Source organism: Pholis gunnellus (genome assembly GCF_910591455.1).
Source record: "Pholis gunnellus genome assembly, chromosome: 17".
NCBI lineage: Eukaryota > Metazoa > Chordata > Actinopteri > Perciformes > Pholidae > Pholis > Pholis gunnellus.
The window spans coordinates 5,485,477-5,513,188 of NC_136544.1; the positions used below are offsets into that span (position 1 = coordinate 5,485,477).

General features: G+C 42.4%; 3 protein-coding genes across 4 annotated transcripts; all 3 read right to left on the minus strand.

Moving 5' to 3' along the window:
* Window positions 1-174: 174 nt before the first annotated feature.
* On the minus strand, window positions 175-7,195 carry tom1 (target of myb1 membrane trafficking protein). Of its 2 annotated transcripts, XM_079177021.1 has the most exons (15): window positions 7,063-7,195; window positions 6,193-6,277; window positions 6,003-6,081; window positions 5,764-5,913; window positions 5,493-5,627; window positions 5,243-5,380; window positions 4,954-5,070; window positions 4,629-4,762; window positions 4,491-4,533; window positions 4,265-4,403; window positions 4,098-4,161; window positions 2,840-2,906; window positions 1,995-2,057; window positions 1,504-1,543; window positions 175-873 (listed from the first exon to the last, which is right to left on the minus strand). In XM_079177021.1, exons 1-15 carry the CDS (start codon window positions 7,112-7,114, stop codon window positions 779-781), a joined length of 1,401 nt encoding a protein of 466 aa, XP_079033147.1. In that variant the 5' UTR covers window positions 7,115-7,195; the 3' UTR covers window positions 175-778. The 2 variants fall into 2 exon arrangements, with proteins under 2 accessions (XP_079033147.1, XP_079033148.1); XM_079177022.1 differs by lacking the exon at window positions 5,243-5,380.
* Window positions 7,196-15,480: 8,285 nt separating this feature from the next.
* LOC306709137 (bMERB domain-containing protein 1) lies at window positions 15,481-23,182 on the minus strand (the record flags this gene model as incomplete). The annotated part of the gene is made up of 6 exons (XM_079177181.1): window positions 15,481-15,599; window positions 16,482-16,552; window positions 17,112-17,226; window positions 18,482-18,555; window positions 20,328-20,448; window positions 23,104-23,182. 6 exons carry the CDS (start codon window positions 23,180-23,182, stop codon window positions 15,481-15,483), a joined length of 579 nt encoding a protein of 192 aa, XP_079033307.1.
* A 1,045-nt stretch (window positions 23,183-24,227) lies between these two features.
* mfsd6l (major facilitator superfamily domain containing 6-like) lies at window positions 24,228-27,708 on the minus strand. Its single transcript, XM_079177683.1, has 2 exons — window positions 27,567-27,708; window positions 24,228-26,941 (listed from the first exon to the last, which is right to left on the minus strand). Exon 2 carries the CDS (start codon window positions 26,880-26,882, stop codon window positions 25,050-25,052), a length of 1,833 nt encoding a protein of 610 aa, XP_079033809.1. The 5' UTR covers window positions 26,883-26,941; window positions 27,567-27,708; the 3' UTR covers window positions 24,228-25,049.
* Window positions 27,709-27,712: the final 4 nt, after the last annotated feature.

A 27,712-nucleotide genomic window follows, 5' to 3' on the forward strand; every position in this document is an offset into this window, starting at 1 on the left:
CTTATCAAAACAACTTCACCTCTCAACTAATTGTAAAACAAAACCCACACAGTGTTGTGTAACATCAACTGCAGTGTGATTAATGTGTTCCAGCAACAGAAAGGAATTTAAAAAAGATGTACACTTGCCCCAAACCTGCATGTTAACATTAGAATAAGAACAAGCCAGTTAATAGTTTAAGTTTAATATGACAACAGTTTGTCATGACTTCCTGTTAAACATCTTCACAAGGGAATGTTGGATGTAAAAAAAACAAAAAAAACATGACATCCTACATCAATAATGATGTGAAGCATGAAATTATTACATCATGTAACAGCCAAGCTTTCACTTACATACAAGCTAACAGTGTTTGCTACTTAGACAGAGGCGCTTTCTGTAACCCATCATCATCATGTTTAACAATATATATATATATATATATATTCAGCAATATATATGTTCAGCAATACCCCCTCTCTTTCTTTCAACAGCAGGAATGTAACCATATAAAATGTGCAAATGTTTGCATTCCACACATGGACAAACCCTCACAACAGCGTCAAGTAAAAACCTCTGCCCCTTCATAAAACAATATTTTTTATCAGTTAAAAAAAACAACACACTTGCTCCCGGGCGAGGAGCAGCGTACACAGCTATACGACGTTCTTCCTCAGATATGGGTTGCAATTCCCCATGTCGAATGTGCCATTCAACCCGTCCACCTGGGAAGAAATGTCCCTTTCTCAGCCGATGGAGCTTCACGAGCACTGTCGGTTTGGCGGGTTCCAGGTGTAGCTTAAGACTCGGAGTGGTTGGTGTCCTGCGGGGAAGTCCTCACCGACGGGAGACGCTCAGCTGCTTTCGCTCTTCCTGCCAAAAACTTGTCAAACTCTGCAGAGAGAGAGAGAGAGAAGCAATATTAGGTGAGATGAGACTTCATGAATTATCTAAAGTACATTCACTGAATGGAATATTTGGATTTTAATGAAAGGATGCTGGTGTGGTGCAGAAGTAGTGTTTCAGAGTAGTAGTGCTGGGTCAAACTAACCCCTAACTCACTCATTACAAAGTTACTTCATTTTTTCCTGTTACATAAGAAATAAAATAGGGCAGCAGTCTTTTTTATAGTGCTCAAAAACGGCATAGCTGTGTTGAGTTCTTGTGCTGAATAGGTCTGAGGTGAGGTAGTATGTGGCACCACATGCCCCGTGAAGACTATAGTCCCACCTACGGGTCAAATGCTCAAATATTCAGCAGCAGATACGAGTCTGACTTGTTCAAATAACAAGTTTAATATATTAAACTGCCAGTCAATTCAGCACAAATCATATTTGTTCTCTATAAGCCCAAGTGAGCACAGTGGGACACTGCCCTTACAATATAGGACACACCAAATATACAGTGGGCTTAACACAAAATGACCCCTCAGTTACTGCAGGTGTACACGGATGCCAAATGAATAAACGGATGATAAAAGAGGCTCATTTTTTTAAAAAGGGGACAAAGTGTGAGGACCCTCACCTTCACTGGTCACACCGTCTGAATCTTCAAAGTCGTCATACTGTGTCACAAACAGAAAAGATATTATAGATAAAAGAAAAGCTGCGGTCTTCTGTACTTCTGCAGCAGCCTAGTCAGCATATGCCGTTTATAATAAATCACTTCTCTGTCAATCTGAATTTAGTCATAAGTAAGAGAATATATTCTGAAGTGTGACTTTGTGGATTACGTTTTAGGAAAATGTTCTATTTAGTTACAATGGGTGATGCACTGCTCTGTGGGTCATGACTGGCCAGGAGTAATTCTGTTACATTGTTACAGTTCACTCTCTCAAACTATTCATGTTCGTGCATATTCCCGAGGTAAGGAGGATTCAAAAGTGAGTCATTTCATAAATGGATAGTTACATTGCTGGAGCCCAGTTCCACCGATAACGATAGTTTGTAAAAATGTCTTGTTGCCGCCGATTAAAAATCGGTCGACCTCTAATATCTACCATATTTGCCATTTACCTCATCGTCCAGCTCTAACCATTTCTCAATGTCATCCATTACAGTGGACTGGTTGATGGGAATCTGAGAGGGAAAGCAGAACAAGATGGTCAGAGCAGAGAAAGATGAGCCGCTGGTTTAACTTTATGAAGATGAAACTAAACTACCAAACCACTCCTTTCACAAAAAAGAAATACTAAGGAACAACTACGGGCAATGTCGGGAAGAAAAGCATGATAGGTATGACAACGATGTAGCAAATCAGGACAGTGCAAACCAAACATTGTCATGCTTCCTGATGGCGTGACTCCAAAAACAACTTATTACCTTCACTACATACAAAACATGCAAACCAGTGGGTTTCATCTCAACACCTGGAACCACCAAACCATTAAAAAGTGATCCAAACAAAAGCAATGCAGACCACAGCAAAAAGTACAAATGCAACCTCATGACAAAACCAAGCAACAGAGGGTGTGGAAGGGCGAGTCAATGTGAAGGAGGAACACATTTTGGACGCACCATTCCCCTTTTAATCATCCAATCTAACTTTGGTGAGGAGCTGCGGGTGGAGGATGGGCTGTCGTCCTTCACGCACAGACAGAATTTAGGAGGAAAACAGTTACCGAGAAGAAATTACACACATTTACTCAACCGAGGAAGTTTTTATTACGAGTTAAGTAGTTCTGTACAGTTTCTTGAACTGAACCCCCCCCCCCCAAGAATCGCCATGTTAGCAATTTCCACACTGAATTTTGCACAACAAAGGTCACATCGCAGTCAAGAAAAACTCAGTCATGACAGCCGATACATGTTGTGACTAATCCGATCAAAACATGTAAAACCTGAACTACAGGGTATCTTACCGCTACAGCGTTGAGTAGTCTGCTGTCCTGAGCCTGAGCCAGGCCGTCCACAACTTCACTCAGCTCGCTGAAACACCAAGATTTGTACTTTGGTTAACAGCCATGTAAGCTAATATTTTCAGTCAACACAAAAGGAATTAGAGGGAATGAGTTGGAATTAAGCTCCAAAACAAAGATCGACGTATTTGCAAATGACATTCCTGAGAATTTGCTCTTGTTATTCAAGCAGCCTCCACTTAATTACAGTGGTTCCCAAACATTTTATCTCATGTACACCCCCAGATGAACCCATCCTTTATCGAAGCCACCATTTTCCACCATGAAGAAATGGTGTTCATGTTATTTAACACTGTCAATCACATATTGGATATTAATGTCAACTTTAAGTGTAGAAGCTGGACTTTTTAACCATTTAGCCATTACTTCAAATGCGTATTCAATATCTTCAGCTAACTGTTCAAATGTGTAGCATTTAGCTAACGTTAACTCTTCAATATGCGTTCATTACTTTTAGCTAACTGGTCAAATGTGTAGCTTTTAGCTAACGTTAACTCTTCAATATGTGTTCATTACTATTAGCTAACTGGTCAAATATGTAGCTTTTAGCTAACGTTAACTCTTCAATATGCGTTCATTACTTTTAGCTAACTGGTCAAATATGTAGCTTTTAGCTAACGTTAACTCTTCAATATGCGTTCATTACTTTTAGCTAAATGTTCAAATATGTAGCTTTTAGCTAATGTTAACTCTTCAATATGTGTTCATTACTTTTAGCTAACTGGTCAAATATGTAGCTTTTAACTAACGTTAACTCTTCAATATGCGTTCATTACTTTTAGCTAACTGTTCAAATATGTAGCTTTTAGCTAATGTTAACTCTTCAATATGTGTTCATTACTTTTAGCTAACTGTTCAAATATGTTGCTTTTAGCTAACGTTAACTATTCAATATGTGTTTGTTACTTTTAGCTAACTGTTCAAATATGTAGCTTTTAGCTAACATTAACTATTCATTAATTACTTTTAGCTAACTCCTTCTGCTGTTCTTTACTTTAAGCTTGCTATCTAAACTTCATTCCTTATCTTTAGCTAACTCTTTGGACTGCTCTGCTTGCTTGCTAACAAGTTTTCATGCACTCTTCATGTAACTTACGCTCATTGGGAATCAGTCTTTTACTTAATACAAAAAATACAACTTTTGCTACTTGTGTTTACTGTGTACATCTTCAAGATCATGTGGCTGATAGTCTTGCTGTACCTTGGCCTTTGTCGAGTTGAGACATTTATATTCTTTGATAACGTGTCATCTGATTCACTCGTACCTGCAAGAGGAACAGCGAGAAGTTAACAGTGCATGGAATAAGTGGAGGCATACACTGAACATGAGCGGTATGTAGGTAATGGTCATACTAATGGAGAACTTACTCAGCCTTGCCATCTGACTGGAAAAACTGTCTGCTTTTGACAGGCTGTGTGAGCTGTCGTTGGCAACGGATGCAAGCCCTGAATGGCTGACGGACTCAGGTGTCAAATCGAAGTCTGTTAGGTTGATGTATGAGTGACTCTGGGGGACAAACAGTGAAAATCCATGACTCATCCGCTGTTATGTAAGAAAAACAACTAATTCAAACATTACTGACATGATATTTACCTTCTTTGCTGTGCTTTGACCGTTTGGTATTCGCCTTTCAAACCTGTGAACACCAGCGCAAAATCATATCATCAAATACAACCTGTTGAAATATTACAATCCTCTTATTTTCTAAATAAAAAAGTGCATAAAGTCCACCTGTGGTAGCGAGTAAAGGCGTTGTTCATCTCATCGTTAGCTGCCAGCAAATCTTCGATCAGCATCTCCTCACTGAGTCTGGGGACCACCTTTACAATCCTGTCTTGCATTTCCTTACATACTGTGTATAACTGCTAATGACACAATCAGACAAAGAATGTGTGGGCGGGGGTTTGACGGGGCCGGATGCAACACAAAATATATAAAGTAGGAGATCAGTTAAAGGTAAGGCACTGTTACTCAACATTACAGGAAGGAAATGATTTGCACAGAATACGTCACATCATTAAAACATGAGTGTGTATGCTGTTGTTATTTTTTTTACCTCCAGCAGCTCCATGTCTGCTTGTTTTACCGTGACAGGATCCAGCTGACTCATCATGTCTGACATCATAGTCAGGTTGCTTCGCACCACTCCCAGGTCCGTCTTCAGCTGTTTTATCTGGAGGATCAATGATATTTCCTGAATAAGCACAGCTACAGGCATATATTGATTTCATAAGTGCTGCAGGCCAAAGTGATACAAAAGGGAGTTGTGAAACTGCAAAAGGCCGGTGAGTTCTAGCAAAACAGTGCAATTAAAACATCTGTCTCTAGCGCAGCTAGGCCATCACCTGGCTGGGAGTGAAGGCATTGTTTCCCTCCAGGGCCAGTTTTAGCTCGGAAGTCAGCGGTGGGATGAGCATGGGTTTGGAAGAGAGGAGCACGGCGGGCAGAGTAGTGACAGTAGCGGGCCCGTTCCCAGGCGAAGGCTGGTAAGCAGATGCACAGAAATGACCCGAAAGTTTAAAAAAAAAAGAAAGACCAGAAGATGACAGGTAGCACCCGAAGATCAGCGAGCGAGCGCAGCAGCCATGCTTGTACCTTTTGGGGGGCTTGGGCAGGTGAGTAGCCGTCCAGCTCCGTCATGGGGAACTCGAGTCCCTTCCTCCGCAGGTCTTCGTACACGGACACCACGCCCGTCAGGTCAGGCGAGCTACGGAACGCATCTGCCCACGCCTTGACGAGAGACAACCACAAATTACCATCAGACCATAAGAGCAATGTGACCACACCAAGACCGATTCCAACATGATTACCCCCAAGCTGCCACAGTGTTGCCAAACATGTAATGTGGCTTTTTTTTTTTTTTTACCTGTACAATGCTGAGCACTCTGTCATGCAGGACTAATGGAGGGTTGTTTTTCGGGATGATCGACCGGACCAGAACCCCCTCTACAAAATCCCGCGTGGTCACCAGGATGTGAAGCTTATAGCCGCAGTTCTTCACGCACGTCTCCAGGACCTAACGCGAGAAGGAGACGCAAGAGCTAGAACTCAAAACCAGGTGCAAACACAAACGGAGCATGAGGGCGACGAGGGAAAGACACTCACAGTGAGCGCCAGCATGACCTCCTTGAAGTTCCTGTTGCCCACGATCCTTTTCTTTAAGGCTCTGACTGCGTCTTTAGGTCTGTAATCAGAGAATTGTTCAACAGTCAGAGGCGTGTAACCTCCAGAGGACTCCTTTGTTCCTGATGCTGACGGATAACATACACACACACACACACACACACACACTCACCCGTCCTCTGAGCTGTTGATCATGTCGCAGATCTCCATGTTGAGGGCCCAGTCTTCTGATGGCAGGCTGGAGCCGGTCGCACTCTCTGCGGAAAAAATATACAATGTTGAATAAAATAAAAAATGTATGGCGTCGTCATAACATTTCCACTTGAACATATATTATAGCTTGTCTTTATGATTATTATTAAGATGATTTTATGAATGCTTAGTACACACTTCTCTTAATTTAATAATAATAATTTCTTCATAGTATACCAATCATAACACATAGCAGTTGATGGAGTACACGGTGTTTTCTGATGTGTATAATAATGACAGATGGATATTTAATACTTTTAGTAAAACTGTACAGTTTGTATCATGAACTCTCTACTATCCTTTAATCTGCTTATCTATTCATTCCTCAACCGCCATCAGTAACTGAACACACATGTGCAGTCATTAAGCTACAGTTGAACGTGCATCTAATTTGGGTCAGGAGGCTGTGGCCCACTTTCCGTGCCCGCCCGGCTATTGGCAGGTAAAACACAGTCACTAAAACAACCAATCAACTTGAGCCTCGCAGCATCTAAGCCCCGCCCCTGTCAAACCACTGCTTGGCGGACGCGTCACTCAACATGTAACCCGTTGCTCCTCTTTCAGTCTTAATACATTTACCTTATTTTCACCATGTAAACGTATTGACATTGTATACGTATTAGCTCGCGCATTAAACCAGTGCAGGCCATGATAAAAAAAAAATGATAGAAGCATCTCGAAAGAGATGCGCGTGCCGGCGGCGTAATGACTCCGGTAAAGGTGAATGAGACTAAAAGGATTTGGTTAATACAATGTAACGATTTGCGGCGGATGTAATAAAACAGCTCACCAATTCGCTGTCCCACCGGCGTGCTGAACGGATTCCCCATTAAAAACTCCATGTTGAGGGCGGTGAGGGCCCAGAGAAGCACCGACGTCCCCGGTCAGAGCCGTACGCACCAACAAGCCCCGCGCGCTCCCGCGGACTGCTGCTGCTGCTGCTGCTCACACAACAAAGTGGGGCACCAGTTGAACTGCGTCATCATTTAAAGAGACAGCAGCCTGCCATCGTCAGACCGTCGGTGTAGTAATGTTATGACACTACAACTGCTACACCCCATCCTAGCACTTTATAATCCAGCTGAAAAACGAAGCGCTCTTGGGAAGCACCTTCTGTCTTTATGTCAACGTGACAATAATGATATTACTACTGTAACTGTACACATGCAGTGATGTAACTCATGATCGGGGTAGAGAGGTCTGCCACTCTTGTTAGACCTCTTAAGAACAAACTGATGTAAAATAACAGAAATGTAGTATTACATGTACATGTACACAGTAAATGTTGTTGAAAAACAAAAAGTTCACTTTGTTACTTCTTCTTCTGGAGCTCTCAATCACAGCACATGGTCTTCATTAAACATCCTATTCTCATCCATGTTTGCTTAAGAGTTGAGCTCGACAGCTCATTCTTGATCCTGACATTTACAAACGCTCAACTTATATTTAACAACTTTTTTTTTTTTAATCCTAAAAGTGTTCAAATTAATGTGGGAAAAAATATATGCTGGCAAATGTTCATTACCTTCATTATGCATCACTTTACTTTAATCACATTAAAAGCTCAGTGCTTGTGTTGTGTGGTTCTCTGCCACACGGGTGCACTGTTTGATTTCACATTTCACAATGTCAGACAGCCCAATGCTGCCTCATGCTCTCTGTTGACCTCCCATCAAGCATCAATTACCAAGCAGGCATTACCTGTCCTGTGACCTCGGGATTATTTAGTGTCAACCTGGTTTGTGCTTTTCGTAAATTGAAAGTTTGATTGGGACAATGCAACATTTAGGCACAACACAAACTGACATGATACGGACCCGAAGGTGTGTTTTATGTGTGTCAAAATCTAGTTTTAAACCCTTCAATATATATAGAGTATTGTGCCTATTTCATATTTCATATATATGTTCCATATTTCTAAATCACACATTTGTTTGATCATGTCCAAGATGTGAATGTGTGACTCAGACACAGTGACTCACAGAGCCAGCCAACAACTCTGGCCATTAAAAAAGAACCATATGTGGCCGGTGTGGGCGATCACAGAGCAGATATGAATTCAGAAGGTTTCTGATCACAGATCAAGATAAGTGTGTGGTTTTCCTTGGCCTCATCTAATGATAGATTTGTTAGATCGTCTTGCAGAAACCTGTGGTCTTTGCGCTGTATTAAAAACCCAGCTTGTTTGAGGTAACTGCAATTAAATCTCTTTCATGATGTTCTTAATGATTGTTTTTCATATGTGGGCATGGGTAAACGTACCTTTACTGTCTGTGCAGTGATGCTGCTGCATGGTGCCTCAGCAGTTGCTATGCTACTGTATGGAGAAAGATAACCTATCACTGTAACACTTCAGAAGAAATATACATATACGTATATATATTGATTGTGATTGTTGTTATTTGGAGCTTTTGATAACTCATGTTAGCACTGATGTTAATAGTATCTGTATGTTTAGTTAGCAAACATTATGAACCTCATACTCAAATAAACTACCTTTATTTTGGTATGGTAAAGTATGGTATTGTTTCTGCTCTGACAAATACCTGTTGTAGATTACTCTTAAAAGGTTATAATATTAAGGTGAATATTTCCTACAAACCTTTATTTTGCTAATTACCTAAGATAACTACTTCCGGTCAGCTTTTATTTTGTAAGTGCCTTTTTATGTTTTGGGTCCTTTATTTGTATTTAAAATATATAAAAGTGAAATTCCCTGAAATAGCAGAATTTTACTCTGAAAGGATGATTTACTGCACTTATGGCAAATGACAAGTGAGATAAGCACAATTATTATTTATTTATGTGTTTATTTATTTATTATTGAATCAGTTATTAGAGTCAAAATCGTACAAACTACAATGCTCTAGTCGTCGTAACTAGAATGCTTTAGTCTTTGTAACTAAAAGGGGGGTTAAAGTCCAATGTCTAAGTTCTCCGGAGAAGGGGTTAGAGTCCCAGTAAAGAACAGAATATATTAAAAAGATAAATGTGAAAAAGAAAAGAAATTACGTCTTCTCCCACTCAGGAGGACTCATAACATTCCACGCTCAAGAGGATGTTGCCTACGTGACGGTAGAAGTTATTAAATTATTAGAAGTTATTAAATTATTAGAACATCTGATAACTTCTACTATCACAGTAGAAGTTATCAAAATAAATTTAAAAAAATAAATAAATAAATAAGATGTAGATAAATGTTAAAAAGAAAAGAAATTACGTCTTCTCCCACTCAGGAGGACTCATAACAGTCCACGCTCAAGAGGATGTTGCCTACGTGACGGGAGAAGTTATTAAATTATTAGAACATCTGATAACTTCTACTATCACAGTAGAAGTTATCAGATGTAGATAAATGTTAAAAAGAAAAGAAATTACGTCTTCTCCCACTCAGGAGGACTCATAACAGTCCACGCTCAAGAGGATGTTGCCTACGTTACGGTAGAAGTTATTAGATTATTAGAACATCTGATAACTTCTGTAAATAACCAAATTCATGTGTGGCAAGCAATCTGTTGTTTTTCGTTGCATGTTTTGCCTGTTTTTCTGAGTTTATGTCTTTATTGTTTTTAAAACGAAATGCTTTTATTTTGAAAGCAGCTCTGAGAGTAATAGACGGAAGTGGTATTGTGTGCGCAAGGAGAGAGTAACGGACGGAGAGAAAGACGGTTGGAAATGTAACGGACAGAGAGTAACGGACGGAGAGAAAGACGGTAGGAGAGAGAGTAACGGACAGAGAGTAACGGACGGAGAGAAAGAAGGTGGGAGAGAGAGTAACGGATAGAGAGTAACGGACGGAGAGAAAGACGGTGGGAGAGAGAGTAACGGACAGAGAGTAACGGACGGAGAGAAAGACGGTTGGAGAGAGAGTAACGGACAGAGAGTAACGGACGGAGAGAAAGACGGTGGGACAGAGAGTAACGGACGGGAGAAAGACGGTTGGAAATAGATACTAACGGTACGGGATGAGTACCCCCCCGAAGAGGCACAAGCTCTTAAGTTGTTTGTTGTTTGTTTGATTAATCAATAAATTACACAATCATCAGTTAAGTGTCGAACCATCATTCGGAGGGATACGCTACAACTTCTACTATCACAGTAGAAGTTATCAGATGTAGATAAATGTTAAAAAGAAAAGAAATTACGTCTTCTCCCACTCAGGAGGACTCATAACAGTCCACGCTCAAGAGGATGTTGCCTACGTGACGGGAGAAGTTATTCAATTATTAGAACATCTGATAACTTCTACTATCACAGTAGAAGTTATCAGATGTAGATAAATGTTAAAAAGAAAAGAAATTACGTCTTCTCCCACTCAGGAGGACTCATAATGGAGATTGTTTCCCAAGTTGGACTTCCGTGAGGGGGAGTGATGCCTGGATTAATTTCAGGCTCTTCACTTGGATTGAAAAGGCAGAGGTTAGAGTTGAAACGATGATGGACCAAGACTTGCCGAAACTCTGTGTGGTCCGGACTGGACTTCACCTGGTTCTTATTTCTTCCCCTGAGAGGGCTGACAGCACATCTGTCCATCTCCCTCTCCTCTGAAAAGCTCCTTATCTCGTCCGGACTGGACTTCACCTGGTTCTTATTTCTTCCCCTGAGAGGGCTGACAGCACATCTGTTCATCAGCATCTCCTCTGTCTGTGATGTTTCTGGTCTATCCATGGAGATTGTTCCCTGAACCTCCTTTCCACATATGAAGATGTTGGAGATGCCTTCGCCCACAGACGAGAAGAACTTACAGATGGTGCTGCACTTTGTGGGTCGTGTCAGGTGATATTTGACACGGGAGGCAATGCAGTTCCCAAGTTCTCGTTCCTCTAATTTCATGGACAACAGCACCTTTTCTGAACCGCCCCACTTCTCACACAGGAACTTGAAAATGGCCTTGTCAAGTTTTTTTAATGTTTTGCGTTTAAAACTGACATCCTGGACTTCGATCCACGTTCTTTCAATCAGACGCATAGTGAAGGCCTTGCGGTCTACAGTGGTCCAGCTCGGATTTCGGTTCTTGAATATCCGCGAAACCAGCTCCTCCGCGAATACCTGAACTGACATTTTCTTTAGTTGTTCCTGTGCTGTTGCAACTGGCGCAGGTTCATCACATTTGCCTTTTAAAGCAGAATACATTATAAATCTGGCTATAGGGTTTCCAACAATAACGAGTCAATGCAGTCAGCTTTTAAAAAAACTCCTCGGTAAAGATGTCACGTATAGCTCTGTGAGTACAACACTACACTCGGGCTGTAGGGTTTCTAACAATAACGAGTCAACGTCTCCCGATCTGCTCCCTTGCGTAAGGTCACAAAGGCTCGATCTAGTGACATCACAAAGGCTCGATCTAGTGACATCACAAAGGCTCGATCTAGTGACGTCACAAAGGCTCGAAACAGAACGCAAGCAACGGACGCAACGGATCGTTCTGTTTCGAGCCTTTGTGACGTCACGCAAAGGAGCAGATCGGGAGCGAGCGAAGGGCTTTGAAAGTTAGCGGAAAGATTAACGTGAGACAACATCCGGTTTCTTCAGACGAACATCCGGTTTTCAGAATAAGATGCCAACAAAGTATGAATTATATTCCCATTAAGTATAAAACATGCTACCTGCATCTCGTGAGTTAAAGGGAAAATACACCTAAATCGTGCGTAAAGTGTTTATTCTTTGATCGCTGGGTAACCATCATCACCTCTGAGTTACAGCATTATATTGATGAACAGTAGAGCTGCATTCACATGCTCTGACTGTCATGAAGACAGAAGACAGACATTCAGATGAAACGTGCTGAAACATTTTATTCATGTTGCACAGCAGTGGAACGTTTCACATAAAGTCAGCACACTAAGCACAGATAGTGCAAGAAATATAACTGCTGTGTAAAGAGAATACTGCTGTTAAAAAGCACCTTATTTGTATAAAGTGTTTGCGAACCAAATGTTATTGCACTTTTGTTCATATAGCAGTACTTTAAAATAAAAGTGCGTAATACACTACTTTTGAATTCATTATTGAACTTTGCCATAACAATGCGATTAATCGAGATTAATCGCAAAAATCCATGCGATTAATCGATTAATCGTCCCTACCAATGCTGAGACCAAACCTACGCCCTTGTAACTAGATGCTGGTTTAAATAATGACTAACTTGCTATGCCATAATGTTAAGCTAATGCCAGATTTCAGCCTTTACATGTGCTTTTTGAGAAGTATGTATGTGAGAAAATGTAATTTAAAAAGCTCATTTATGTTTGATCTGTTCTAGCTCTTACGGTGTTTGCTGGAGATTGATTGTGAAGGAGAGAAAGTAAATGTATGGGGTTGCTGGGGTTTCGCTACATCTGTTGACCTCAGTGTATTCAGTAATATCAGTGTTAGTAGTAATATCGATATGTCTTTATTAGGGTGATTATTATAAATAACGACAGGGACACCCTGTAACCATGTGTTATCCTTATCAGTAACAGCTGTTTTGAGAAAGCTGTTTGAGTTACATTCTCTTAATGTGGAGGCAGCATATGGTCACTTCTTGTGAATACTTTCAAAATAAAGCGACCAAACTGACGAAATCACAAACGAACTGACAGAAATAATCATATTTATGTCTCTCCAGGGTTCACAGTGAGAGACTACAACTCTACATTCTCAGTGGGAATCATACAGATGTTTATATTGATTACATTTTTTAGAGCTACATAAACGCCACAATTCATAGTGCTGTCAGTGCCAACGTCAGAACAGACAGGCCACCTAAATTAAAAACTTTAAAAAACTATAAATGTCGGTGTGGTGTTCATCCAATAGGTTTAAATGTCACAGACATCGCATCATCACTGTCAATTTGATAAATATCAACTGGAAACATAAACTGATTCTGTGCAATTCACAAGCTGGTCTTATTTCTTCTGCACAAATTGAACCAACTGAACCGTAGTCCTTAGCTGAGACACATGCTGAATATTTAACTTTAAAATTCCAAACATACGTTTTCGATATGTACTTTTGTTTTGGGGGGGGGGTTTGAGTTATTTACAGCAAGTTTCAGCCTCAATATCCAATTTCTGCAAATTTCTAATTCTCCAAAATATCCAATAGTCCCTGGTCATGTGACAGATATTGGTATAAGGGTTCTTGGGTTTCAAATATCTTTTGGCTTGAATTGAATCAAACTGTCAATGCAACCGTATGATAAGACATTTAGCATATATTACACTGCTGGCAGAAAAGTAATATTTGAGAAATCAGATCTCCTCAGAGTGAAATGTATCAGATGTGTGAAAAACCTTTCCCCTCTCCATCCCCCCCTCAACCTTTTATCGCTCCCTATTTTTTGCTCCCTCTCAAAGCTCCCATGTGGCTGACATGAACTCACACAAAGATCTCTCCTTTACTTTCCCTGCAGACTGCTGGAGAGCTATGCAGCTCCTATAACATACATGTACAGCACCATCATGTTCATGCTCAGAGACTGAGCCTGGAATCATTAAACGCTTTCAGAAAAAGTCAAGGGTCAAAGCTGTAAAAAAAGAGAGAGAAAAAAAAGTCTTTAATTGGCGGAGCATGTTATCGCCTTTTCCAGGGACTTTTCAAAGTCTCAGCCAACGCTGCCCACAAGAACAAGCAGCTTTTTCCACAAGCATCCAATTAGAGTGGGTTGGCAGTAACTTGTCTACATTCACAGTGTGTGGCTCCCCCTGATTAGTCTTCTCAGCCTGCAAATTAAATACAGCGGAGAGTGTTGCAGGTCTGTTAATCTGCAGCCAGCTGTGACGGCCTTTATCAACTGCCAGAGGGACGGCACCGTCAAACAGATCACATCACTGCGGGGAGAGAGCTATATGGACAATAGTAACAGACCATGTGCGTTATTCAACGTGAATGTATCGCTTCCATGAGGTGAAAGGGAATATTAAGGAAACAGGAAGAACATGCATACCAATTGTGACTATAATATCTACTAAAATGGAGTATTCTTTTGACTAAATACTCTATAAGACAAATCAAAGACAGTGTGTGTGTGTGTGTGTGTTGGGCTGCCTCTCTAAGTCCACTGTGTGACTCACCTGTCGCTGCAGTGTGTGTTATTGTCTGTGTATGAGAGGTGGAGGCGGGCAGCTGAGGTAAGTTGTGCGGAACTGAAAGCATCTGGTTTTCTCCTCACCAGTGTGATCAATAATAACCCCCAACCACCATCTCTCACACACACACACACACACACACACACACACACACACACACACACACACACACACACACACACACACACACCTCGTCCCGTTGTCATGGCAGTAACACACACGATGGTGGCAGGGTGCTCTTTGGAGTGGGTCGGGTATTTAAGTCCTGGCTTCCGCTTCTTTCTGAACACCCCCCCGAAGATCACATCTTGAATAACCATTCAAAAATTCTAATAATCACTTTGTGCAACATTATGAAGATAGCATATATTGTGTTGTTGCATTAAAAGTCTTTGTTTTAACAACATTGCAAATATATGTCACACAAAATACATATTCACATTTATTTATTTCTTTTTGTTCAGAATGTGAAAATCTTTTCTTACAAAACAGACTGTAAGACACATTACTTAATGACTAATTACATCCGATTCAGATAAAGACTTTGGTTTAAGTTGTGGTCTGCTGCGTTACTGTTCAGCTCTATCTACACATATCTCTTCTCTAATGTACTGCTACTGCTAACTGTAGCACTTTATAGACCAAACAATTACCCGAATTATGAAATAAAAGTATGAATCAATGATGAAAGTAATCACTAGCTGCAGTCCCAACAATGACATTATAATAGTCTGCTACAATACTAAAGCAAGTGTAGTGGTCTACTCTTACTGCATCGAATACATCACAAACACACAGTCAGAGCAGCCATAATAATATCTAATTACCTTAATTGGACAAAAAGCATTATAATATCTATGAGCCAGGAAGCTTCCCTCCTGCAACACATACAAACGCAGAGAATCACAGTAGCAAGTCACATAATACATAATAAGAATAATACGCATCTCTTACATTGTATGCACATGAGGATTAATGCAGATCATCTTTCTTAGCAGGGCAGACATACAATATACACATGAAAGCACTGGGGAGGCTCACACACACACACACACACACACACACACACACACACACACACACACACACACACATACACACACACACACACCTCTGTTTTCGTCTGGACGGTGTTACATGACGGAGCAGGTGAAGCCGCAGCAGTCTTTCAGAAGTGTCAGTCCAGTTTTAGTGAAAAATGGAGCTGTTGTCTGCTGGGCTTTGGACGCCACTGTTTGATCTTGCAAAGCACCTGATTGAAAAGGAAGACGTGACGGTAAACTCTCATCCTCCACACCTTCACTTAAAGTTATATTCCTTAACTGAAAGGTTTGACATTTTGGGGAATATGCTTCTTTACTTTCTTGCAGAAGGTTAGATGCCACTCTCATATACGTACGCTGGATATGGAGCTATATCGTCAGCAGCTGGTTAGCTTAGCTTAGCACAAAGACAGGAAACAGGGGGAAACAGTTAGCCTGGCTCTAATGTAATCCGACAAACATGGACCAGCAGCCACTCCACTGGTTGCTCTGCATCTGGACCAATTAGAGAAATAGTCTGGCACATAACCCACTGTAGATATAACATGTGGATTAGTAGGTTTTCAGAGGCGCTGTTAGATGGATTTTGTTACCTTCGGACAGAGCCCGGCTAGAGCCGTTTCCCCTCTCTAGTCTTTATGCTAAGCTATGCTAACCGTAGCTTTAGCATGCAGAATAAGCTAATTTCTCAAAATGCCAAACTTGTCCTTTCACATTTTCATGGAATCAAATTCTCCGTTTTGACACTTATTTATGGTCAGCATGTTTTTCAGCAACAGCGATTCAATGTATTTAACTTCAGCAATGAAATATCTATCTTGTGAACTGAATGTATAAAAGAAACGCTCGACTGTTTGCTCGTTTTAGCTAGCAGAGCGATATAGTATGATGAGGATCCGGGGTTGAAGCGGAGCGGTTCTGCTCTGTGTTTGGATCAGACATCCTTGGTTGAGCCTCACAGCTGGTGCAAGGATTACAACTGAACTTCCAGAAAAAAGGTGTTTGCAACAAATAACTTTATCCGTTTACACACAGGAGTCAAAGATGACTTCTAATTGGAAGCACATGTCGGCCTCTTTGGTCAGACTCACCTTTTGCAGCCAATGTCTTGGGAAATTTGGACTGTAAGAAGGCGGCCATTTCTCTGTCCTCCTCCTGTTCCCTGTGGAGGAGAACATGTCCCTGTTTCTTTTTACTTGTCAAGTATGTGGTTCTGAGGTTTTTTGTTAATCATGTTAAATGTCACTGAGCTGCATTTGACAGAAACCAAGGCGACAGGCGGGACGGACAAATCCTCAGGAGATGATTTGAATCTACTGTGCATGGAGTGGATTCACAGCTGCATGTGCACACAATGCTGTCCTCAATCTATTTACAACATTGAATAATGAAGGGAGATGTCCTCTCACATCCGCGCAATCCTTCTGAGACCAATCAAAATGTCACTCAAAGATATTCTTTCACATCAACGACTGCCTGCTTATCAGTGGTAGCACCACAAACAAATACATATATAGAGGGAATGCACAGAACACAAAGAGACAAAGCTTTAGAAGAAAAGCTGGATCAATAATCTGAGATGGGGCAAATAGTATATAATGTATGTAGTATGTATAATGTCAGTTTGCACATTGTGTCGCAAACAGACAGCACTGTAATGTCTGCTGGGCATGAGAGGAACATCACCGAGTCTTTTCACTCGATTGATTTGATAACCTCACCTCAGCCTCTCGAACTCCACATCATCCACGAGGAAGTCTCTGGTCTCCACCAGCTTGTTGATCTGCTGCAGCAGCTCTTCCTCCCTCTCCCTGTCCTCCTTGGACTTGTCATCGTCTGTTCAACAGTCACAAGACAAGCCTTACGTAAAATACAGCAACAAGTGTCAAAATGATAAACTAGAATAGAATATAACTGAATAAACTGGAATAGAACAGATTATTATTGCCCACCAGGGTGGAAATGTGTCTTTTGCTCACCAAGCGAATGAAACTACAATAAATAAAAAGCAGTCACGCAGTAAGTAAACAAGGTCATATAACAGAATAATACAGTAACACATAGTCACCAAAGTAACCATTGGAGCCATTTTTCACAAGCTACATATCTTTCGAATTATTTTGACACTGAAATTGCATTTTCCAGAAGGATAAATCAGGAGAAAATAAACTTTGTTTGAGACCTTTCTCTGTCTCAGCGACACACTCTAGTGAGATCTGGCAACGCCCTAGCTAACAAAATGCTGTACTGCTAAATATGTCTGTAAGCTATGTAGATATCTAATGTTAGCAAAAGCAAAACACATCCACACAACACTTCCGAACAAGGACGCTGTGACCACGACCACTGGGGAGACAGGAAGTGTGTCCCATTTCTAAACTTTGGCGGAGCTTGTAATGCGTTATCTATGCACAGCTCAATGCTAAACTCGGCAAGCTAACATGCTCACCCAGTGACAATGCTAACATGCTAATGTTTAGCATGTATAACACTTTTACCGTGTGAGCCGCCTTAGTTTAGCGTGTTAGCATTGTAAAGATTGAGTGTTATCGGTTCACAGCAGACCAACATTGCTAGCCCTAGAGCTACGCAGCTAGCATGGCTAAATCTCATATAGCAAAAGCACTTTACAGTATTTTATAGGTGTATAACCACTTCTCTTCTTATCTCTTTAGCTGCCACACCAAACCTTTATTTTTTATTTCCTCTTTGTTTTTCCTGGAACATTTCCCATTCAGGTTCAAAATCTCTTTTCCAAGATGGCACCATAAAAGGTTTCACATAACAGAACGTTTTGTATCATAAATTATATAGTTATACAAATGATTTAATACAAATTCAAGTGGAAAAGGGGATCATTGTTCTTTGAAGTCTCTATGTCTTTGAGGTGAAGTCATTATTTTTATTCACGACCAGCCCATTCTGAGGATGTGTTGGATTCCCTCCACTCCTCATCACAGAAGGGATTGCTGGTCAGAAAAACATTTTCTATATTTTTCAAAGATAATAAAGCAAATAAAAACCATATGCGGCACATCATAAGTGAAATGCGTGCTCATTAAATAAAATGTGACTGCTTTTTTTAATATACCTGGAATAGAGACAAGTATCTGCAGCTCCGTCTTCAGTCTTGTGATTTCTTTGCAGAGCTGGATGTCGTCCATCCTGAGCAGAAAACAAACAAATCATGAATAGATATTTGCAGGAAAGCAGGTGTAAAAAAACAACAAACACAGAATGGATTGTATAACCGCAGCAACCCAATTTCGTTCCTAACTATACAAACAAACATCAGTGTGAAATTGTAGGAGCTTATCAAACAGAAAAACACTGGACTGAGATGACAGCGAGGTCCGTGAGTTCATTAACAACAACACCACCACGCTGCCCTCTGTGAATGAATCACACCTGACATTATCAGATCTCATTTCACCGTCTGACTCTGAAGCAGATTTCAAAACATCAGGGGCCGGTCACACCGGTGTGTGTCTCTAAATGTGTGTGTGTGTGTGTGTGTGTTACAGTGATGTCAAAAAGAGGGAAATGACTGTGAGAGCAATATGTACTCTGAGCTGTTGGTTTAATAAAACAGGCTTCACTTTGGTGTACTTCAGCAGGATATATCAGGATGAATCATATGCTGCCGGGAGTGTTATTTTTTCAATATGTATTTGCATTGGAGTTTTCTTGTTTATGTCACAGTCAGACTAAATGATTTCAGTAATAAAACGAGAGCAGGACGGTCAAATAGAAGCTGCGTTACAAATCACATACTTTCTCTTGTTACTTTCCTAGTACATACTGCAGCTTCTCCTAACAAAGTACATACTGTTGAATGCAGTACGCATTTAATTGGGACATACTTCCTCAGCATGCAATACTTTGTGATCAATGAATTACACAATTAGTGCCTTGGAGTTCCCTTTTTCATATCTTCTGCGGTTGCTCCCGTGGCATGTTAGTTTGAATGTATTTTGCTGTTTCTTATTGACAACTTGTGAAATTGTACATGTTTTTGTACAATTTGTTCAGTAAAAAAAACATACTATAGCTGCGTTCCAAATAGCATACCTTTTTGTTTTTTTACTTTTAGCACATACAACATCTGACCTTACAAAGTCGGTTACCCGGTTTGCCGTCTACTGTCGCTGATTCCATTTGAATTCAGCACAAGAGTCATCAGCCATGCTAGCAGCTATGTGACAATGCTAACACGTTTATGTTTGGCAGGTGTAGTGTAGTGTGTAGGTAGGTTAGCATTTGCAAATTATTAGTCACATCAGTCTGGATCCCAAGTGGTGGACCAACAGATGCGGATGAAAGTGAGAACATGATAATGAACCACCAACACTTATCGGACTAGTCATTTTGAAGGCATTAAAACAAAACCCCCCCCGAGCAAAAGTTATCCTCCGTTTATCTGATTCATCATATGGTCACATTACGCAGTGCTGGTCGCTGTTCTCAGTCCCCACTCCACCACCTCCATCCTCGTGTGTCAAAATAATGAGGACGGCCTCGATAGAAAAAGCGTGGAATAATTAAAGGAAAGGATGAGAGGGAAAGGAGCAAAGGGCATCTTTTTAGATCAGAAAAAAACCTGACTGTGTGTGTGTGTGTGTGTGTGTGCTGGTATAGTCTGCTAAGACCTCAAATAGCACTGCTGTTTTCTTCACACACTTTGCCATCATGCACATGGCTGCTCCCAGTGTTTGTTGCTGACAGTCACGGTGCATCATCTCGTATTCCTGAGAGGATGCTGACAGTATCTTGGAGTATTCAGATCCCTGTACAGCAGAGAGCTTTACTCTATGTGTCGGTGGAGTGGAACATGATCACATGATAAAGGAGAAGCACGTATTATCTTTTTTTTTTTTAAACCCTCATATATGGTTTTATTCAGACTAAAATGGTGCAATTGAAGAAGCAGGTCTTACATGTATCTCAGCTCCGATTCCCTCCGGACCAGGATGTCTCTTATCCGCTCAATTTTGCATAGCTCTCCTTCAATGTCCTCGGTCGTAATTGTGGAGTCAGCCATTGAAATGACATCCTCTGCTGGAAGACAGGCAAGACCAAAACACCATTATTTGATCTGATCATGGCATTGAGAGTTTGTACAGTCTTGTGTGTGTGTGTGTGTGTGTGTGTGTGTGTGTGTGACTGACTGCCGTCATCAAACAAGTGACACAAGCACCATAAAGGAAGCACATTCTGTAAACTACAAGCCTCAAATTGATTGTGAAATTCATTTGAAATTGAGGCTGGCAATTCCTTCCACTGGCGTTACTCACTGGAACACTTAAAGGAACTGAGCCATCATTAAGGAGATTAGTTACAGCTGTGTTTTTGCTGCAATGACAAGTTAAATGTTGCATGTGAAAAGGGTGGGTTTGTTTCTCAGTTCCACCAGCAGCGTCCGCACAGACTCTAACCGAACCGACAGAGAAGCACAGTAGTAGGCCATACACTGAGTTATTGAACATGGTTTTACGATTCAAAGCAATAGCTCAACATTTTTGGGATATACGCTTATTTGCTTTCACGCTGAGAGTTAGAGAAGATTAATGCAGCTAGCAGCCGGCTAGCTTAGCTTAGCATAAACATTCGAAACAAGATGAAAAAGCTAGTCTGACTGGCAAAATAACACATTTTACTTTGTTTGTTTACCTTTGGAGGGAGCCAGATTAGCTGTTTTCAGTCTTTGTGGTAAGCTAAGCTAGCCAGCTACTTCATATTATATTTTCTTCTCTTTTTCCATATTGTTTTCAGACACAAAAATAAATGTAGCTTCATATTTAGCTTCATGGTATCGATGCTCTCGTCTGTCCCTCTGCAAGAAAGCCAATGATCCTATCGCCCAAAGCTATTGCTTTAAATTGTTTTCACCAAATACAGTTTTACTTTGTGAGCACAATGCTTTGAAGGTTCTGAGTAATTCTGAGAAAAGTGAAGATTAAAAATAAATTGAATCCTATAGTGTAACTGTCCATCTTTCCGTTGCGCCTCAAGTGGGAAATTTCTAAATTGGAGTAATTTATTGCATTCATTATGTCCAATAAACCACCTGTCTCGGTTGCCAAGGTTCCCGAGAGACTCTGGAAACTCACGGAGGAAATCTTAAAGCAAACATCCAGAGGCACACACCAAAAGCACATTGTTGAGACAGTAAACCCTGCAATGATCCTAGTTCAGCTTTAAACATTTAAAGTGCCCTGGCTCAAATTCACCATCCTGCTATGATCTGATCACAGCTCTGTGGATACTCCCCCCCACACACACACACCCTCACCCAGTAATTCTTCAAGCATCACTGAATAGCTGCACTGCCTCCCCCTGCAGCCTCCCACTCCTCACCGAGAGCAATGAGTCATCCAGCAGAGAGCTCGGATCGGCTTTTAATTACCTGACCTTGTGTGAAAAGACATAATAATCACACACAACACACACACAGGATCACTGGGGATAACGCTCAACCTCTCCAAACCAACTTTATTCACCACACGCATGCGCGCGCATACATGAGTTGCCGGCATGTGTTCCGTTTTTGCCCCAAACCCTCTGACAGGCTCTGGGAATTTAGTCAATAATAGAAAGCAATAAAATAAAATGAATGTGCGCCTGTGCGTGTTCTGCTGCACACAGAGGAATAACAGAGAACCGAGGACTGAGCCCCGAGGAACACAAATAAAATCTCATCTCATCAAGGTGTCTCCATTTTCAGAGATGGATTTCTAAATTGGCCAACCGGGCACAGGGGCCCCACTGGCCTTCACCTACAACATGTCACTGGAAGAGACACAAACCAACCAGGAAGAGACTCAAAATGACCACAAAAAAACACGAAACTACTACAATAAGACACAAAACAACACATAAAGTGGCAAAACCACCACAATGTTTGTGTCTTTTCTCACAATCCACCCATTAACTGTAATTTCCTGACATTTTACTAGGAATTTTCCTGGAATAAAAATATGAAATATGTTCATAATTATAAGGACTATAAGTACAAGGAAAAACAAAACAAGTAGATAAATACATTTTTTATTAATTACTGGATCGTTATTCTTCATAATGTTGAATTTCGTTTGAATTTTTGACTCTCAAGCTCTAGAAATCAATTTAAATTAAAGATAAAACGAGATAAAATTAACTGATTTGTTGATTGTCAGAAAAATAATCTGTCACTATATTGAGAATCAATTAATCGTTTGAGTTAATTATCGTGTTCCAGCTTCCAAATAGGATAATAACAAGTGTATTTTCATTTAATGTGACTAAACGGAATATCTGTATCTATTTTGGACTATTGGACAAAACAAGCTATTTGATTGTGAGGAAATTATGACATATATTTTTGACTATTTATTCCTTTTTATCATTATCTATCAATTACATTTGGGAATTACAGACCAGGTTACTTTTTTTCCTTCTTTATCTTTAAATTTGACAAAAGATAAAAACTGGAAGAGTTTTCTCTTTGCGGAAGAAGGCTCTTAGAGAACAAGCATCACACCATTGAGGGTTAATTTAAAAAACTGAAAAACCTTCACCTCCACAACACACATGGTTCACAGGTCTACTGATGTAAAACCCTGCTGACAGACAACTTCACCGCTCACTGACTGCGAGGATTCCTTCTCTCTGATGAAAGTTGTGATGCAATGGACACAGACCACCTTCTGTCTCCGAAAGCTGCTCAAAACTCACTTGATTTCTCCGTCGCTCCTTCCACCTGCGTGTTCTCCAAAGAGCCGTACTGCTTGGAGGATCTTCGCTCTTTTTCCATATTGTTAAAAAAAAAAGAAGCTTTACATAAAATGTATGCGCAGCCAGAAAATGTATATTAGAAGGTATCGACTAAGTCCATGCAGCAGTGCCTGTAACGTATAACGGGGAGGAGAGCTGCCAACAGACGGACTCCTGCACAGCGGTGGGTGTGAGCGCGGAAGGAGCTGAGGCAGCTGATGTGCGCCGCAGGGCGCCACCTGCTGGGCAGACCCGCACCAGAACTACCGACTAAAGAGAAGGAGAATCACATTTCAACAGTGGAGGGAGAAGTGTTCAGATCATTTACTGAAGTAAAGAAAACAGCACTCTATGAAGTGTGTAAGTATTACGAGCACAATGTACATGTTCCCTGTTGGTGTTTAAACATTAAATATGAGGATTAATATTAGCATTAATGTGCATGTAACGATGCATATTCCAGCTGATCAAATAGGCTTTTTGAATAGTTTATATAACTTAAGAATTTTCTCAACACATACAGGGGATACTTTATGTAAATTGATGGTTATTATTATAAAAAGCAGATGTGGTAAATTACACCAAATGTAAATGTGTGATGTGACCTTAAGTTTAGTATTTGAGACATTCCACCACTTCATTTGACGACTACTCGTAAGTGAATTTGTTTCCCGAGCAGTGTAAACGTATAAGGAATCAAATCAGGGCCCTAAAAGGTTTTAATAAACAGACATCTGCCATTATAACGGTCCGCTGCTCTCTAACCAAACTCTACACAACGACACTGTCCACAGGAGAATCGAGCCGCCTTTCACCAGGACATTTTCATCTCGCCTGATTGAGTTCAGCTGTTTAACGACATACCGGGGGTGACTTGGTTTCATGCCGGCGAGGGCCCCCGCCAGATGTTGGGGGGACCGACCATCTGTCTGCACGCAGGAGCCATAGGTAGCAGCGCCCCGCACATTCACTCACAGGATGTTCAGAGGAGGAACATTACAAGACACACAGAGTCAATGCTGATCCAAAAACAGGTGCGCAATGAGTCTGCAGGTATTTCTCTGGAATCATGCATGATTCGGGTCATCAACATTTATTTTGGCTGCTGATTGCACTTCACATGAAGAGGAAGAATATTTATGTATTTCAAGTACTGGAGAGGAGCTAATGCTGGAGTCACAGACGCTACACTTCACAGTACTCAGGTCTGTAGCAGTACAACAGAGACATACAGAAACTCTCTGGAGGAAAGAAAATGACACATTTAATTCACATTTTGCACGCGTCAGAAAAATAAACTCACTTTGAAAATGCAGATTAGACGACTTGATTTTTAAACACGTCACAGCTTCATGACACCCAGAATCTCAAGACACAGTTTTAATGTGCTGAGCTCCCCGCGGTTAAATAACGCCAACCCTCGTTTAATCGTGTCATCCAGTTCACAGAGTCCAACAAAACATCAACACCACAAGCACAGTGGAGGACGACGGTGACTTTAGCTGTAGATAAACAGACTGTCTGTGTCTGGGTGTGGTGGAACAGGAGGCCATCCTAGCCCAGCCTCACCTTGTGCACACCTCTGGTGTTTACACTCAACAGAGTGTCTCTGTTGACGAGATGCCTGAGCTGTTGAGTCCTCCTCCTGCCCGCCCTTCATCCTGCTTCTTTGTTTGCTTTAGAATAAACTAAATCGCTCATGGTAATGTTCATTTGTCGAGGCTCAGGTGGCACAGAGATGAATCCTCGAGTCCATCAGAACAGCTGATGAATCTTATGAGCACTGATGAGAGTTACATATATCATAAATATATTATTTCCACACGGATAGAAATGATTCGATGTAAATGCATTCTATGTGGGCTACTGCACTCTCTGAAGCGTCCTTTACTCTCACACTGCAGAGGTTAATGGTTTATCCTCCGTCCATAGTTGTTGTTGTTGTTGCTGCTGCTGCGGCTTCTGTCGTCGTCCATCGCTTTTTCCAGCCAGTCTCTCTCCTGGTCAGACTCGGAGTCGCTGGCTTCGCTCGCATCCGCCGCCAAAAGCCGAGAGTAGTTGATCCTGCGCTGGCGGGGGGCCCTCCACTGGAGCAGAGGCAGGCACGCGCACCACGCCATCAGGCCCACCGCCGTTCCTCTGAACAGCCACGCGATGCCGAACCTCTGGGCCACGAAGCCTCCGGCGAAGCTCCCCAGCCCGTTTCCCAGCTGCAGAGAGAGTGCAACGTAGACCCTCCTCACGCTCCTCTCGGCCCCCGGCGGGGCCACATCCTCGCACTGGCGCCTCACGGCCCACCAGAGGGCCCCGCCGCTGAAGTAGCTCAGCACCTGTGCGGGCGCCGCGGCCCACGGCCCCCAGAGGAAGGAGTAATAGAAGCACTGCAAGCTGAGACTCGCGGCCGCGACGACGAGCACCCGTCCCGGGCTGGGGAGCTTGGACATCCGGCTGGCCAGCAGAGGGAAGGCGGCCTGGGAGACCTGGGCGACGGCTAGAGACATCCCCATGTGCAGCTCGTTGCTCCCGTGGTCCTGCATCTGCCACAGGAGGAAGTTGTCCACGGCGGACCCCGCCACCCCGGCAAGCAGGGCGGTGATGGCGCAGAGCAGGGCGCGGGGGGAGCCGCGCACCAGCCGCGCGGCCTTGAGCAGCCCGTTGGCCCGGTCTCGCTTTTTGTTCAGGTAGAGGGGGAGGTACGCAGCCACAGGGAGGGCCGCGGCTGCCATGGCGGCGTAGCAGTAGAAGTGCACCGCGCTCCGGGAGACCCCGCCAGCTACGAGGCAGCTCAGCCGGCTGACCAGCAAGCCCGCTCCCCCGACCCCACACGCCGCCCCGAGCAGACCCCACACCCCGGTGCTGCTGTAGCGGTCTGAGGCATCGGCGGAGTCCAGATACTCGTACAGGCCGTCGTCTGCGGTCCACTCCAGAGGGGCTGACGCGCACTCCCACACCGACACGATGATGAGCGTCAGGAAGAAGAGCCGGTGTTGAGGGTCCATCGCCTTCAGGCTGCCCAGAAAGTCAAAACGACTCTCCTTTTCCTCTTCCTCCGTCTTTCTTTCTCCAAGCGGCTCTTCTGACCCCGAGCTGAACTTTGACCTCTTACTCCTCACTGGAGCTGCCGAGGAGTTGGTGGGGTGGTGCATGAAGGAGCCGCCGACCTCCGGTTCTCCAGCACTGTCGTTGACCACCGCCGATGCATTCAATAGTGGCAGTTGGGGATGAGAATGATTATGATGAGAATGATTATGATGATTAAGTGCGGTTTTAGTCTCGGAAAGTGCCTTTGCAGTTGAAGTGACCCCAGACTGGGAGACGGGAGCTGCGTTGGTGTGAGTTCTAGCTGAGGGTGCAACGCTGCTCCCGAGCAGGTCTCCACCCGGACTTTGGGTCGGACCGCCATCAGACACGTTACAGCTGCCGGCCTGCGGGCGCACGTCCGTCGGCAGGACGAGCAGCAGGACCAGAGCCGCCGCTGCCGAGCACACGAGAGAGCCGTTTATCACCACGCGCCTCTTGTCGTAGTGCTTGGAGAGCAGGTTCGCCACGGGGCTCCACACCAGCGACACGAGGTGCTTGGTGCCCATGACGAGGCCCGTCATGGCGGGGGTCAGGCCCAGCTGTCGGAAGTACAGGGTGAGGAAGGGGAGCAGGCAGGCTCTGGCGCACGAGCACAGGAAGTTGAAGGCGCCGGTCAGAGCGAGGGCCCGCCGGATGTCGATCTGCTTGGTCCTCTTCATGGTCGGAGGCTCGCGGTCTCACGTGGTGGGTTTCACATGGAGCACCTGGTGGGTTTAAACTGGGAGACGGAGAGACAGGAAATACAGCACATCAGAGTAATCAATACTTTGTTTTCTATCCATAACCAATGTTCTTTCTAGGGCTACAATTATTGTCTTCATCAATAAACCTGTTAATTATTTTTCATTGAATCGAAATGTTAAAAATTGTTTTTATTATTTTTGCTTGAGAATTGGGCGGATTGTCACACCACAGTCCAATTTTTTTTTCAAAACAAATGTTATTGCATAAATTACATTTTATTTTGGTGGAATTTGTGTTTTAAATAACTTGTAGTCCAATATATATATACAGTACAGACACAATACAGTACTTATGGTGGTTAAAATACATATATAATAGAATAAATGCATTACGATATATGTTTCCCACAAGTCCAATGAATATTCAGTGTTTGTGTGACTCAAACTGCCAGCTTTTTATCAACTTTTTATTTTCACGTTGCGGCGGATTCAGTGGAAGAGCTTAACTTGTAAAACGCGGAAACATGCAGCGAAAACAAGGAACAAGGCGGATACGTTAACACCTGCTGCAAAATGCACCTGTTCCCTGCAGGGTACGAGGATGTGGAGTCCACGTCACGTCAACTTTGTAAGATAAGAGAATAAAATAAACTAATTTACCTTTTGAACTCTGCCCCTTTGTTGGCTTCTTCTAAACTTTTCTACCGGTCACCTTCCACCTCAAACTCCGGCATTAGATCCACGTTTTGGTCTCTTTTGTGTTTTGAGCAGCGGACACCTGTTACCGTCTGGACGGTGAGCGCACT

What these genes read in the sequence shown, in the direction of transcription:
- mfsd6l (XM_079177683.1), bottom strand. Translation starts at nt 26,882, where the DNA reads ATGAAGAGGACCAAGCAGATCGACATCCGGCGGGCCCTCGCTCTGACC.
- tom1 (XM_079177021.1), bottom strand. Translation starts at nt 7,114, where the DNA reads ATGGAGTTTTTAATGGGGAATCCGTTCAGCACGCCGGTGGGACAGCGA. An exon ending in GCCGGTGGGACAGCGAATTG is followed by an intron (nt 6,278 to 7,062) that starts GTGAGCTGTTTT and finishes TTTTTTCCGCAG; the next exon opens with AGAGTGCGACCGGCTCCAGC. An exon ending in AGGTCATGCTGGCGCTCACT is followed by an intron (nt 5,914 to 6,002) that starts GTGAGTGTCTTT and finishes TTCTCGCGTTAG; the next exon opens with GTCCTGGAGACGTGCGTGAA.